At 49.8% G+C, this 15,853-nt stretch overlaps 2 protein-coding genes across 2 annotated transcripts; both read left to right on the top strand.

The window, feature by feature from the left end:
- Window positions 1–8,769: 8,769 nt before the first annotated feature.
- Window positions 8,770–9,071, top strand: KRP23_10810 (uncharacterized protein; the record flags this gene model as incomplete). Its single annotated transcript, XM_067881296.1, has 2 exons — window positions 8,770–8,836; window positions 8,905–9,071. 2 exons carry the CDS (start codon window positions 8,770–8,772, stop codon window positions 9,069–9,071), a joined length of 234 nt encoding a protein of 77 aa, XP_067741564.1.
- Window positions 9,072–10,964: 1,893 nt separating this feature from the next.
- Window positions 10,965–11,615, top strand: KRP23_10809 (uncharacterized protein; the record flags this gene model as incomplete). The annotated part of the gene is made up of 1 exon (XM_067895917.1): window positions 10,965–11,615. The coding sequence occupies one exon, from the start codon at window positions 10,965–10,967 to the stop codon at window positions 11,613–11,615; it is 651 nt and encodes a 216-aa protein (XP_067741563.1).
- Between the last annotated feature and the right edge of the window lie 4,238 nt (window positions 11,616–15,853).

Raw genomic sequence — 15,853 nt, 5'->3', positions numbered from 1 at the left:
ACGTTCACTAGCGCAATGAAGCTTAAAATTCACTACGAGCCAGGTAGTGGAGCAACAGCACATACAGCGTTTGAAGTGGTATTATCCGGGTTATAAATGATATGTCTCGCGTACTTTGAGCGGGATACGATACTGACCTCATCGACTGCTACATTCCGACCCACAACAACATTGCGCGTTCAGCGTGATTTTAGCATGGTACGCAGCGGGCGGATCCTTGCAGCAGGACCACGCTGAACTTCAGCAATCGTCACTTCCGAGCGAAATGCCAAATTCTTTCGAATATACAAGAATCGATGCCACGCCATGATTGAGTCCAAGTTAGCGAATAAAGCACCAGGAAATATTCTTGCTTCCTCATTGTCTCCCCAGTAGTTTATCATTTCGCCTGTGCCCACTAGAGCCATGTGCTGCTTAATTCCAAGAAAATCATTAAATCATCCAGGTTAATCGGTCTGCGCGATAGGTTGCCATGGGCTTGTGCGTACGCATTAGTGAACTGTACGACTTGTTTCCAGAATGAAATGCAAAAAGACTGGAAGTTGCGGAGTGGTTGAGCAACTTCGAGCTGTTTTCGTGAAGTTTTGTAGTTGTGGATCCATCTTGGTGCGTGAACAACCCCAAGGGCTGTTCTAGTGTTCTGGTTGGAGTGAAAGTCATCGAACTTATTGCCTCAGCTTCTTCAGGACTGAGCGGAATCTGAAGTTTCTCTTTTGGGACAATACTGCAAAGTGAGCTCCAGGTCTCACTAAAATCGGCCTGCCGCGTATTTACTTTCACGAACTGGTTCACACCTCAAACTACAATGTCTTCGGTAATTTTGTGAACGTGTTTGGGACACAGTACCTGTACATTGTAGTTTATGCAATGCCGTTGATACATTGATATTGTCAGCGGCTTCCTCATCTGCAAGCGTAAACCGGGTTATAACGCCAATTAGATACGCTACACCAACGTCATGATACAGCTTCGCAGGCATCCAAGATTCATCTCCTGGAGAAAATAATACGTGTGCATTGAGGAACGTTTTGGTTGATAATCGTGTTCTACGTTAGAGCTCGTCTCTAAAAGCGGCTTCTTTTTCTGAATGAGCTGACTTCTTCTTTGCTTCCTTCCGCGACAGGATTCTGCTGTAGACTTGGCTGCTCTCTTCTGTTTCGTTGTCTTTTCAGTATACAATGCGTTTCCTCTTTGATGAAAGCTGTTTCATGGGAGGGTGGTGTAGGGAAACTCATATTTTGGGTAGACCACCCAGTCTGGCCCAGTTGGGTACATCGTACCTAACCGAAGTTCGCACTTAAGTGACGAACTCTGTGATCGATCGGATTCAGCGAGCACCAAGACTCAGCGAGCGGCAGAACTCAGCGAGCGTATATCATTTGTGAGTTACTCCAAGTGGGAGAGGATAAATCAGGAATCGGAGCGAAGGGTCGGCCGAGATCCATAACGACCCGACTCGGCGAAGAGTTGCAGGGAGATCTGTAACGACTCCATTTCACTAGGTATTTGTATAGGATCGATAGGAGACCAAAGGGGGGAGCCCGAAGGGACTCCCCGAAGACACAGAGATAACAAAACAGAGCAGAATCTTCTAAGTCCAAGAACAGCGTACACTTTCCCGGTAAGTCCCTGCGTGGACTGGATTATGTCTGCCGTCGTTCCCCGAGAGGCATAGCTTGTAGGGGAATCGACTGGTAGCGCCAAGAGAACAAGGTCGGCCCGGGGTGCGCACTTCTCGCTACCAGCGAAGACAAACCTCGTCGAATCGACGAGTCGGTGGGTTTGCACAACCCAGGACGCCGCAATCTTCTAGCTGAGCGTACTCTGCGCTCGGTGACCTGTAAAAGCGCTCGCGCGCCGACGTCCATCCTTTGGTGGAGGTCACAGGGCTTGAGGAACGGAATCTGCCCCGCTCAGGCGAGCTTCTGGAGTTTGGATTGGTACTCAGCGAGAGCAGGGCCTCAACTGGACCCGGCTGGGCCGAACCGCAAAGGGAACCAACAGAACCCTGCGCAAGACCAACAATGCCGACCTGACTCGGCGAATTGTTGTGTTGTTGCGTGGAAGCCGCACTAACGAAGTTTCTGTGAATCACAACACCACAGGAGTCACAAGTTTAATACCCGGTTTGGCGTTTAGTTGCACTGGCTTGTGCTGTGCATTGATCGCAGTACGTGTGGCAACTGAAGCGTTGTCTTCTTCTATCGCCCTCGGTAGAGATCTACGGTTGTGGGTCGTTGCCGAACTGCCAAGCCGATTTTCTGTGGACGTTGTTGGCAGTGACATGCCTGTCACCGTATCTGGAATCGCTGCTGCTTTTCGATATCAACTCGAGCTGCAGTAGCAGCAATCACCAAACTCTTCAACGGCTTGGTCATCAGCGTCACGGAGTTCAAGAGCCCTGCATACGTCGTGTGAGCAAAAGTGATGCATGGGAACTCCACCGTAGGTACATTTGCGTACTTCAGAGCCCCTAAACTACAAACTGGACATAGATGCCCCATGACATTTGTTCCCGTTCTCGTAGCAGAATTATCACAATCACCGGCGCCCAAATGAACATTGCATTCTCCACACCAACTTGTTCACCCAGATCGTCCCCCGTAACATTATTCACACCACAAATTGCATCACTCATCATCGCCATGTTATCGCCCCTGAACTGGTCATCACAACTGACACTTTTTATTTCAGCAACCGAAGTACGATTTTGGATATCAGAACGCTCTGATGACGCTTCTGCAACTCAGACATCACCAATACCAGGCAGCTTGTGCATGACGATTGAAGCGAAATATTCCAGAAGGTTTTCATCGCCCAGAAAGAAATCCTTGCCTTCTTCACTCTTTATACTTCCACCAGGAGGGATGTACCGATATCGATTGTCCAGACTACGCGAAGGGGTCGCTTTTGAAGACCCCCCCCCACGAAGGAGGAAATGCCACGCGTCTTTGAATCTCATCGCTTCATCTGTTAGCTCAGATACGCTGTGTCAGTGATCCCTCCCCTCTAAAGATCGCTTCGTATTGTTACCACTTACGTTGTGAACCCGTCGGTGTTACAGACGAATGCAGCCTGGGATTAGTTTGTTGTCGCTGGCTGCGTCTGTCCATCTACCATCGACTGATTCCAGCTAAAATTCTTCCAACTCGCACGCTGCGAGCCATTGTGGAATGGCAGGGGGGGGGGGATTCCCGAGCTCGCATTCGATAGGGAGCCACACGCTACAGTCGCTCGAAGTTTATATGGGTACCGATATTCTAGATCTCGTGTGAGGCTCTATGCGAATCTCACAGAGAGCTGCTTACCCCTTGCTTGATAAATGCAGTGAACAAATATATGGCCACACCTGCCTGATATTGGAAAATGCCTTTACAGAGGAATTGGTCGGTGGCGGAGAATGAAGCGAGGACTTGAGCTGGATGAGGTAAGTTGAAAAGTCATTGATGTTGTAGCAAGCTTAACGAAAAAAAAAAACGAACGGCAGCTCCTACAAGACGCTGCTCTCACACATGCACCAAGGTAAGTCTTGGTGCTCCACTGCTTGCTCCTGCTCCGTCGGTACGTCTAATCTTCAATGATGGCGCAGATCTCAGAAGATGGCGCTAGCTGTGCCTGACCAGTGGTTAGTGACCACAGACGCATTTATGCCATACCACGAATCAGTGTTGGTCATCGTTCTGTGCCTTAGTGAAGTTGCTCGTCGCCAACTCCCGACACCTGACAGTGAATTACATCGTTTTGTATTTACAAAGCGCTATACAACTATAACCTGTCATAGGTTGGCATCTCATCCAACAGCGCGATGTCTAAAATAGAGACTGCCATGATCACCAACAGATGTAGCGGCGATCATGGCGATGCGTTGCATGGGTGCGCGAGATCAACGTTCCATCCAATACCACGAACACGTCGATTACAGTAATCACCATCAGTGTTATCGTGGTTACTGGCGGTAGACACGGTGTTGCTGGAGCGTGATGGTCAGGTCCCATCCAGTATGAACATAGCGTTGATGGAGGTAGCCATGGTCATCGAAGGTCGCCGGGCATTGCATGGGTGCACGTGACCGCCATGTTTTTCAGCAGCACGACAGCGTGGAAGAGGGTGGTCATGGACGTAGCGTCGATCGTGGTCATGCCAAGGGTGTTCCACGGGGAGAGCACACCATTGATCAGTACGATGGAGGCGATGGGGGCGATCATGGCCATCGCTGGATGTAGCGGCGACCTTCGCGGTGGCTGGGCAAGTATACGTGGCCAGCAGCAAGGCGTTCATTTATAGCTACTGGCAGATGTAGCCGTCGCTCATGGCCGATAGCCGGGGCAATGGACAGAAGCTTGTTGAGGTGGACCTTGGTCGATGTGTACAGGAGACGGAGATTTTGGAAATGAGTGTGGTGTCGGCAAGCAGTTCATTTACACGCCAATGGCGACGCGGGCGTTCCCACCAAAGGATTGCCCTGAAGCTAAAGCGCAACTGCCTTTTGTTGAAGCAAGTTTCCCGCTGGGTTTGCTTCTTACTTCAGGAGTGGTGGAATCGCCAAGACGACGCATATGATTGAACAACAGAGATCTCGCATACATTTATATTGTCTAATCATACGCGTCAGTTATGAATTCCATCAATCCCGCAGTAGGAAGCGATCCCAGCGGCGAAAAAAGGCAGTCGCATTTCAACGTCAACGACGATTAGTATTAGACTAGTACTATACACCGGCGATTAGTATCACAGCGTACCAACACGAAAGTTTTCACACATCAATGTTACCACGACTGGCCCACTGGGGCCATTGGACCCCGCATTGACCGGCTGCTTTACAGCGTACCAAAACGTGCTAACCGAAAAGGGTTGCCGCAAAGATAAAATCAAGGTATCCGGAACTTAGGTTAAATAAGGACGCACACATTATCACTAACATTGGTAGTAGCTGCTGTTCACACAAAAAGGTCGGGCATCTAATGGAAAACATATCTACAACTACAAATCACCGCCTTCAACAGCGCTTGTCAATTTCAGCTGTCACCGCAGACTGCGCTGGGAGTCTTTGTTGCCCGTGTTTGCCCCAGCGAATGATAACGTAAGTAAGGTATCCCAGCGTCCGACCAATATGCTGCTAACGTCAATATGAAGGTGTTTGAGCCTGACGTTGGATCAACTCAAGACATTGACGACTTCGTCGAGCTCTTGGCCATAAAGGAGAGGTATGTTTTGCATCAAAATTTTTCCTCGGGGGACAAGTTTTATGAGCACAATTTCCTGTGGACGATACGCTGGTTTTAGTCATTGTTTGTGCTTTCAGAGGTAATGAACAACAATGAGTTGTAAAGAACCCATATGTACGTACTAACGTAAAATGTTCGCTCCAGATCACGCAAAAAATGATTCGTGGAATTTTTAAGAACTTCCTGATCAGCAAGGGAGAGATTCTCGATGTCTAGTGTGAACACCACATCCAGACGTGGTTGGATGACAACAAGGCCTTGCTGTTGGCTCAGATAGAAGGTCAAATCTATGAGAGAAGATTCAACTACATTGCGAACTTATGGTGGCAATGGATGAGGTAGACATTCTTGCGGATAAGCTTAGATTCGACGAAATCTGGATGCCGTGCACGTGTAATTTATGTGAGTATTATCGAACGCCATCGTGGAAGCTGGAGCAGCCTGTCGATTTGGAGTACGAGATCCTACCACCACCAGAAAACTATAACCTGGTAAGCCTCTGGAATATCATGTGAAGCTAGCTGAGGTCTGTCAATTCATCCTACGGGGCACTCTCATCACAACATAACTACTACCAAGTAAGCTCGCAGGTAATAACAAAGGGGCTTACATGTAACTTCATAATTAATCAATATGGGTTTGTTCTATAAATATCACCGTGCTGAGTAGCCTTTCATTGAGGCGTAGAGAACTCGCTTCACTTAGGTAACTTGGTGTGGCGGAGCGTTGGGAGTTGCTAGGTTATATATTCGCAGCGGTAATACGTCCTTGCATTGGATTACCAGATCTTCATGAAGACTACTAGTTCGTGGTCACGAAAATAACGTCGAAGCAACACTGCTCGAGAGAACTGAGGCATGGTAACAACTCGCTATTGGGCATCATCTTCTTGATAGGCTCGATCATGAGTCTGATCGCGTACCAGCGGTGCCATTCACGATTTGGCGGATACCTGACGACGTTGAGTGGGTGTCGCTGCTGGTCTGCGTGCTGGTGCTCCCAATAACGATGCATCTGCGCAATACGAGCACGACAGCGACGAAAATCACCGCCTGGAGACCGCACTGAAGAGTGGCTTCACGTACAAACCTCACTGAAAGGACGGAGCGGAACTTCGGACACAATAGCTGTTACAAAAATCAAATTTCCTCTGCTGTCTTCATTCGTAGAAAACGACTTCCACGGAGCACCCTCCGTTTCATGTTTGGGTTGTAAAACGAGGTATGATTTGAAGAATTTATCTTGACCTGAGTATAGCCTGTCAGACACACGTCCCCATTTCTGCTAAAAGTACGCGATGCATTATTATTGTAACGAAAGGTTAATACTCCTCCGTTTCACAATAGTTGACTTCAAGTGGGCAAGTCAGTGTTTCATATTTGTTGACAGTTTTTATGATTGGTGGAAAGCCTATCGTATTGGCCAATCACAGCTACAGTTGCTAATGTTTCTGTGTGAGTGCTGTATTAATGCGGGTAGATGGCAGGTTTAGCATAAACTTACTGCGGGTAGGCAGCCGGTTTTACTCGACCTAGTACCGAATTCGCCATTTCAAGATGCAGGCATTACAACGCACCTCCAACAATAACCTGTCCCAGAAGAGAGAATGAAAATCGCTGCTCCTGCTCGATAACTCGGCCAACTTAAAACTTGACCGCGGTTTTAAATTTGAAGTTGCTCATCGATTTCACTACTGTTTCTAGGATTTGAAAGGAGACGGTTCAGTGCCGTAGGAATGGTGACGGGATGCCGAAATTTGAGAGAAAGCGACCTGGGAAGTGTGGGAGGAAAAGGGTGCACGTTGACGTATCCGCACGGGTCAAATCTATGCCGTGGCGTCGGCTGTGCGCAACGGGAGCAGTCGCCAAGGCTATTCAAGTGTTGCCTGCTACTATTCAACGATCTGTTAGTGCTGGCGAAAGCGTGTGTCGTGTAGGAACACGCAGAAAATATCACTACCGAACGGTATGAGTCCCACCAACAACACACGCTTCTCTCGCCAAAAGGTCAGCGAACGTTGGATTAACACCTGAAGACCAGGAACGATCCCTTACACCGGGTTGGTTGCAAGCACCTCTGTATACCAAGGTTGAGTTCGGTCAACCTTAAAACCTGCACTACTAGCCACGAGCGAGGGCTAGAATGCAATATTGCGCTTTCGCGCGAACCCCCGCAGTCCCTCAGAAGGAAGGGTACCGGCAATCACGCCTAATACGGGTTTGCCGAGGGTAACCTCGGCGGGTAGTGAAATACACTTGGGAACACTCGGGTTCCACCAATATATAGGGACCGACACTCCTTGTCGCCCCTAACTCTCGGCCACTCCTATCTCTTGGACTGACCAGCAACAAACTCACGGTGCAATGTACCTCAAGCTCGCTGACAGGCATCCCACGCAGCCGAGCGTATCCAGACCCTAAGACAAGCTAGCTAGACTTACCGAAGACGGACTTGACCCTTGGTGGCTTGGGGGGAAGACTGCTGATTTACTTCTCTTATCCTACAGCTCTGGGAGCCTCTGTCGGTCATCATTTGGCTAGTCCTATATCTCTATACAAATATCAAGTGTAAACAGATCTCTGTGGGAAATCGTATAGCCGGCTCTACACAGACAAGGGTACGACACCAAATGGATACAAACGAGGCTTTTAACCCCCCAAACCCGAAGGCCTGTATCAGGCACGTTAACTAAAATCCTTGATGTTGTATCAGACACAATAAGCTTTTTTACTCTTCCTTTTTGTATTGACTCATACAAACGTTAAGTCAATTAGGGGTTGGTTTATCCCCATCCTTCCTGCACGAGGGTGCATAAAAGTCCGGCCAGCTTGATTTTCGTTTTTTCGGAATATAAGATCTCACTGCTGTCAGTGTGGTACACACAATCGAATAAGGGATCAGAGGTACCATTGCGCGCCAACCGTTTTGGGGTCATTCGAGATTTCTCCCCGCCGCAGCTCAAGCCGTCTTTTTTGTGGAGCAATGGCGTTCCAGGCTCGATGGAGAGAGCTCAAGCGTGTAGGCTGGACTTCGAGGCGCCCCGCAGGACTTTCAAACGACTTCTTTTATATCAAGCCGGGCAAGACCAAGCAAGGAACGCGTGGTGAGGACTACTTTGTGGGCGAGAACTAGCTAATGGGCTACTTGGATCGCGTGGATATCGGTAAGATGAGATTCAAGCGTACTTTCCACCACTGAGACTGACGAGCTGTACACTTTTAGCGGAACGAGATCGTCAGCAAAAGGAAGGGGACGCAGCGGGCCCGGACGTCGCTACAGCCCGCCAGAACGGACTGGTACGGATGTGATGACTTGCCGGTATTATACACGCTAGTTGTTTGACATTAACGTGTATCGTACAGATCATTCCAAAGATCTAGATCAAACCCAAAGCCGCGCACCGCTGGAGCGTACGCCACCTGCAGGTATGCTGCTGTATAGACTCATGTCACCTGGTGCGATGCTAACGTTCTTGAAATTAGCTGCAGACTCTCCCGCGTCTCCGGTCTCAAACCACAGTCTTATTGCCACTTCGCCCCACGTGATGAACGAGGATTCAAGCAGCACAAGCACACGTCAGGAGGATTTGAACGCTAACATCGACACCAATGGTACGCATTACGCGATGCAGCTTTGTATTGAGCAGTAACGACTAACGATGGATTGGATTTCCTGGTAGATATGTCATCACGGCGTAATCTCAGCAACCTCTTCGACTTGGCAGACTCGGACAGCTACTGCGAGGACTCAGAACGTGGGTCTAATGCTGACGAGACTGGTGTCGTAAGGAGTTCACACAACGAGGAAGAAGAAACCAAAGAGGGTGACAATCAAGTCGGAGGTTAGTGCGGCATGCATACATACACGATATTGATACATGTTATAACTCTAATCTTGTATATACTGGTTGTATCAGGCACGCTCACAAACGACCCCAACATCACCACTCCAGGCGACAATTTGGCAGACTACACAGCGCTTGATTCGGACGGTGATGGCGAAGGAGATTCAATCTATAGCGACGACGATGACTTGGACTGGGCTACACTGGATGCTGACGACGCTCACAATGCGCCAGACCTGCACTTTGACCCGCAGCTGCTCACAGCTGTGGGAGGTGTAGATGCTGTGGCCAGCGGCACAATACGCAAACAAGTCTTAGATGACATGGCTGTGAATGGCTGGACAGTGCCTCGAATTCAGACACCATGGCCGTACATGGACGAACCGTATGAAGTGCGACCAGATGAATGGCTCGGCAAAGACTATCCGGGTATTTATGACGGCCCTAACGGTCCCACGGCAAGTGCGCTGCAGGCCGCATCTACTCCCCTCGGTGCGTTCCTGCGGTTCGTGACGCCGCAACTGTTGGCAAAGATCGGGAGAGAGAGTGACACCTACTTTACGGAAAACCTGGACGCTCGTGTGGAAGCCCAACACGCCAAGCAGCAAGCGCGCAAGCTCAAGCGACCGGACTTCCAGGTACAAGCCCCTGAGCAAATCAAGACGAAGCTACAAAAGACCCTGAAAATCTCAGGCAGAGAGTTGTGCTGCTTCATTGGTTTGCTGATTGCGAGGACCATTGCACCCAACCGAGAAAAGTTCGCACACCACTGGAAGAATACGGACGAAGGCGCTATCCCACGCGGAGGCTTTGGCAACTTCATGAAACGAGATCGATTCGACCACATCTCGCGCAATCTTCACTTCAGCAGCAATGGTGACGATCGTGCGGTCACCGACCGAGCCTGGAAGCTTCGTCCGGTCATCGATGTCCTGCAGGATACCTTCCAAAGAAGCTTCACTCCGCCACCAGTGATGGCGTTTGACGAGGCAATGCTTCCGTGCTCGTCTCCATTCAACCGAATGAGGATCTTCATGAAGGATAAGCCTCATCGCTGGGGGGCTAAGCTGTTCATGCTGTGCTGTTCTAAGTCTGCGTACTACATCCGGAAAGAATGAGAGCGTGCCTTGGGGCACGCTCTCTTTTTTTTGGCTCTAGAGTCCGCTTATCGTGTCCAGTACACGCTAACTTATTGTTTCTATCGTGTCTGATACAGTTTTGAAGTCTACTGCGGCAAGCGTCAAGCAAGAGATGGCAGTACCCCACCCGATACGAAGTCCGGACCCGCAGCTGTGGTCAGGAACCTCAGGCATGTCTTTGGTCCTACGGGACCAGCAGACTACAGATTGATTGTCACGGATCGCTTCTACACTTCGGTCGTGCTTTCAATGCAGTTGCTGATGATGAAGTTTTACAGTGTGGGGACTGTCCAGACGGACAGGCAGGGTCTCTGCAAGGAAATTCTTCCAAAGAAGCTCCCCAATGGCAGAAAAGAGTCCAACAAGCGCCCGCGTTGGATTGCCCGAGGCACGTTCCACATTTCTGAGTCAAGACACGTGCCTTGTCTGAAGCTTACGCGCTGGTGGGACAACCAAGGCGTCTTCGTGCTTGCGGCTGGAGGGAGCTCAATTTTAGACCGAACCGTGCGTCGTGACAAAGCAACTGGTGAACAAGCGGAAGTGATGTGCCCAAGATTCGTGAAGGACTATCAGTCGTTCATGGGCGGTGTTGATGTTCATGACCAGCTTCGTTTGCAAAGGTAAAGTTCTCGTATCGTGTATATACACATTCTGGGTTCAGCGTTAACGTGTCTTCTACATCTTTGTTTGCGCAGATATTCGCTTCAACTGGCACGTCGGTACAAGAAGTACTACAAATCCCTATTTCTAGGGCTCATGGATCTCGCTATCATCAACGCCTTCATTATCTACAACTACCGCCGAGTTGCTGACGGCAAGAGCAAGGTTTCGCATGTTCGCTTTCTCAAAGAGCTTCATTTGCAGCTATGTCAGCTCCAAGACGACGACTGGGACCAGCTCATACGCGACCAGGGACTACAGCCGACACCAACGAAATCCAACCGCACCGTCACGGCTCATGTTCCAGTGCAGACGGACGAGTGGAGGAAAGGCAACGGGAACGAGACGCGGAAGCGCCGACAGAGAGCGTGCAAGGTATGCTCGGTGTTGAAGCGTGAGGACCAATCGCGCGGTGGTGAAACGACCTTCTATTGTGCTGCTTGCAAGCTGAAAACATCGTCAATGTACGCGCTGGCGTCGCGCGTGTTCCTCTGCAACAAGGTGAAGCATTCGAGCAACGGCGTTGCAACATCGTGCTTCGAGGTATGGCACAAGCACTGGAGGGATGGGACGAGAATCCCGCAGACGCAGCGAAAGCGAAAGCTGCGAGCACGGAAGCCGGCGCGCGCTAGTGCCGACGGTGATGCGGAAGACTCGGGTGCGCAGTCGAGCGAGGAATCGGAGACTGGCAGCCCACCGAGTAGCCGCCAGCGTACACACACCACTGTTGACGGCGTAGAGGACTAGGCATGTGTTTTGTGCTGCGTTTTGACTTGATCTAAGTGTGCAATCTGGGCGAGTCGTCCTTGCACATCGCCATCTGTCCTGAAACTCTAAAAATCAACAAATACATACGGTGCTTTCTCATCGTTTGCTCCGTCTTTGACCACTATTTGCTTGATCTACGACACGAAATGCCTTCTATCATGTATTGTGGGGACGCGTTACGCTATCGATACACGATAAGCAGAATTGAAGACACCTAGGGTTTGGGTGGTGTCCCGACTGTGAGCAAGGCACGTTACTAAATATCTTCATTTCACTATGGATGCACATCATTGAGAAAAAAATTATCGTGTGTAGGGATTCGGTAAATGGGCGCAGCCAGATCGGCTCGGGCTTGGGGGGTTAACCTCGGTCGGGGTATTATTAGACCCAACCGAGACCTTGGTCACTATTGTTCCTAAGTCACTATAGCGAGGAAATGAGACCAGCCAATCAAGACACCCTGTCGCCTTTCACTGAAAGGTGCAACGTCCGTCGGATCTTGACATTTCGGCTCCAAAACCCAACGCCACACGTGCGCCACACAAACTCCATTAAACCAAGATTGACCGACGAGAATAAGCTGTCATGGTATGAATATCACATTGGTGGTGTGTGTATACTATTTCTAATTGAACCCTTGCGTGTAACCTCGAGTTCTATTTGGCGTTTGTCGACCCAGCCACCTATGAGTTTGATAATCTGTCCAATCGCATATTTGTCGACGAGAAGTGGATTTACATTACCGAAGCTGACAAGACCTTATACCTAGCACCAGGCGAAGAACCACCTCACCGTACGGTTCAGTCAAAGCGATTCATCACGAAGGTCATGTTCATGGGTGCCATGATGAGACCAATTCATACCAGTGATGGCTTGCTGTTGTTCGATGGAAAGCTGGGGATGTGGCCGTTTACTGAGCGCGTCCTGCCCAGAAGTCATCTAGAAATCGGCCTGCTGGGACGCTGCAAACGCGCCCTGTCAATGTTGGCTGTGACGAAGAGAGAAATGCTGATTTATCACATCATTCCGGTAATTAAGGTCAAGTGTCCGTCGTTTCTGTAAGGCACGCCATTGATCATTCAGCGAGATCAAACTCGCTGTCATGTTGCTGCGGATGATCCCGCCATTATGTCGGTATGCAAGGAGGGAGGATGGAAGATTCAAATTGAAGTGCAGCCACCTAACAGCCCTGACCTGAATATTCTTGACCTAGGCTTTTTCGCCTCTATCGAAGCACTGCAATATCAAGAAAGCCCTCACATGAATGGCAAGCTCATTACCTGCACGTATGCAGCGTACGATCATCTACTGCCGAGTGTGCTTGACGACAGATTCGTATCTCTACAAAAAGTGATGGAAAACATCATTCAAGACGAAGGTAACAGCAGATACAAGGGTCCTCATATTGGCAAGGCAAGGCAAAGCTACGCAGGGCTAAATTGCTATGTAGAAACTACTTATGCAACTCGTTCGTGTACTGTTTTGAAACTGCTTACCTTGAGCTTGATCTGCACGATAAAGAGGCCTTTCTGAAATTGAAACTAGAAGCTGCCAATATTCTGATGACATCAGAGTACAATAGCATTGCGCACAAGACAAAGCGGACTTTGGGCTCGTAGCTCAATTTGAAAGAGTATTGCCATTTATGCGGAAGGACGCGGGTTCGCTTGCTGTGTACTTATTTTTTAGCGTATAAAAACCTCGGTTTATACTACCCCTAACCCCTAAATAGTAGCCTAATCCGTACCTCGGGTTATGCACTTGTTTTTTGTAAGGGGTGCTATCTATTTTTAACCTGAGCCGGCCAGATTACTATCATGACTGTTGGAAATGCGTCTATCAGACCTCGCTTGCTGTTTTCATGTCACCATTGTTGAGAGTTAAAGTTAAATTTCTTGCTGTGGGCTACTGATACTAAAGTTGGTCAACTATTGTGAAACGGAGGAAGTACAGATTCCGCTCTCACTTCTGGTACCGCGCGTAATGAATAATCTTGGTCGGTTTCATACTACTTGGTATGGTAGGTCAGGAGAGGCCAGGCTCGCATTTGAATTTAGACACGAAGCCGCATTCAAAGATTCCCTCTACCTGCACACAATGGGAGGCTGGATGCCGATTGAGATCAAGAGAAGCATTATCAAGGAGCATGCGGCGCACGATCAGGAGCTGCTTTGGGCACACTGGTATAAATGAGTAGCACCTCATACCGGAATTGAGAGCGAAATCTGTAGACAGGAAAACACTTCGCTTTTTGAGCCCCCCGGCACAAGTGGTTTCAAGAATACCTCCAGCGCCTCTTCGGAAGATCTCGCTTCTCGGACGAAGTCCCCCCAACGTGGGGCCGGGAATGGGAGATGGGGTGTTCCTGTACGCCGGGCACGGACGCGGCGCCGTGCCTGGTGTCTGCCACCAAGACTGATATCAACATCGCCGCAGCATGTGGGACCTGGTGACCTCCACGTGTGTCCAAGACCCACACCAAGACGCAACGGACCTGGCGGCCCCGTAGTGCCCAAGAAGAAAAATTAAATCGCCAAGGCGCACCGAGGACCTGGTAGCCCTCGGAGCGCTCCAGACAAGCACGTACCACGGCGCGATGACATGGTGAACCATCGCGCTTACGCAACCCAAACACCAAAGCACGGAGGGCCCGGTGACCCCCCACGTGTTCAAGATCTCACACACCAAGACGCCTCGGGCCTGGTGAGCCCCTCGCGTTCTCGTTCAAGCACCAAGCACAGAGGAGATGGGACCCCTCTATGCTCACGATTTCCCCTCCCCAGAGTGCAACACAGCAGTCCATATACGAACCTCTTGACATGACGGCCCGCTTATTGACAGCAGAAGGACCTCAGGACCTCAGCAAAGCCCAAATATAGCGGAAACGGAGCCACACGGAGTTAAGAGCTGGTTACTCTACACGTGAAGACCCGATACCGACGGTGGGACCGCAGCTGTGCCCGAGAGGGTTAACCCTTCCTAGCGGATACGGAGGCTTACCGTGCAAGAGCAAGAAATACTCGCCTTGGCGTGAAGACCCATATCGACCGAACAAGACCTCAGAGAGGATCCGCTGTAAGGGATATGGAACACCCACCACATGCAAGACCGAAGGAAAGACCGAAGTGAAAAAATCTTCGAGGAAGACAGGCAGATCTTTTAGAACTGCCTAAAGGCGTCTATAGAAAACAAACATTAACATCAAATAGACGGCCGACTAACACCACGAGCTAATGCATGTACTGTAGCAAGAGCGCGCTCGTGGCCCAGGCAATCAAATTGATACTACCGGAGGGCACAACTGTAGTCGGCTAATGAACGTATAAATAAGGGCACAATTGTAGTAGGCTAATGAAAATATAACTTTGAGCGAGGTGAACCAAGGGGGGCTATATGGCCAAAAGGTTACGACGAACCTTGATGTCCCGCTCAAATATTTTGGATCGCCACCAACGATTTCTCGTGAGATTCCGCTCGCAGTCCATGAATCTGTAGGCAGGGTGTATACACGTTAAGGATAACAGAACTCTATGCGACCTATGAAGTATTTGGGACTGGCAAAGCGGTACTCTTTTTGAGAAAAGCTCTTAAAATTCAACTTGAGGAGTACATGCACACCCTTATAATGGAGCCTGGTGACTCCTGCGCGTTTTCAAGATCAACACCAAGGCGCGACGGACCTGGCGGACCCTTCGCGTTCAAGATATCGCTACCAAGGCACAGAGGACCCGGTAAACCCTCTAGTGCTCAAGACTCATTACCAAGGCGCAAGGACAATGTGACCCCTCGCGCTCAGCTCAACACCAACGCACGGAGGGCCTGGTCTTCCCCTCGTGTCCAAGATCTCACACCGACAGCGCTTAGAGACCCTCGCGTTTCCGTTCAAGCACCAAAGCACAGAGGACTTGGTGGTCCTCCTGTGTACCTGTTCTCCACCGCGGCGAGAGAACTTGGTGACCCTCTTGCTTCCATGCGTGCCATGCCGAATCACCCGGCCCAGACAAAGAATATCCGAGCTTTAAAAGCCCCCGGGGATCTCGGGCTTCGACGCCCCAAGCAATACAACAACATAGCTAGCGATGACAAACGAAATAGATGATCCTCTCCCCCCTCCCTATTAATACTGGTAGACAGGAATAACAAGGGGATTTAAACCGATCTGAAGCTGCATCCACAGTCTCCATCTGGGAATCCAATGGGATTGTTAACAGTGATTT

The sequence above is a fragment of the Phytophthora ramorum genome (assembly GCF_020800215.1).
Source record: "Phytophthora ramorum isolate Pr-102 chromosome Unknown Phyram_PR-102_s0010, whole genome shotgun sequence".
NCBI classification, from domain to species: domain Eukaryota; phylum Oomycota; class Peronosporomycetes; order Peronosporales; family Peronosporaceae; genus Phytophthora; species Phytophthora ramorum.
The sequence above is the reverse complement of the archived record's forward strand: the minus strand, read 5'-3'. Positions and strand labels throughout refer to the sequence as shown.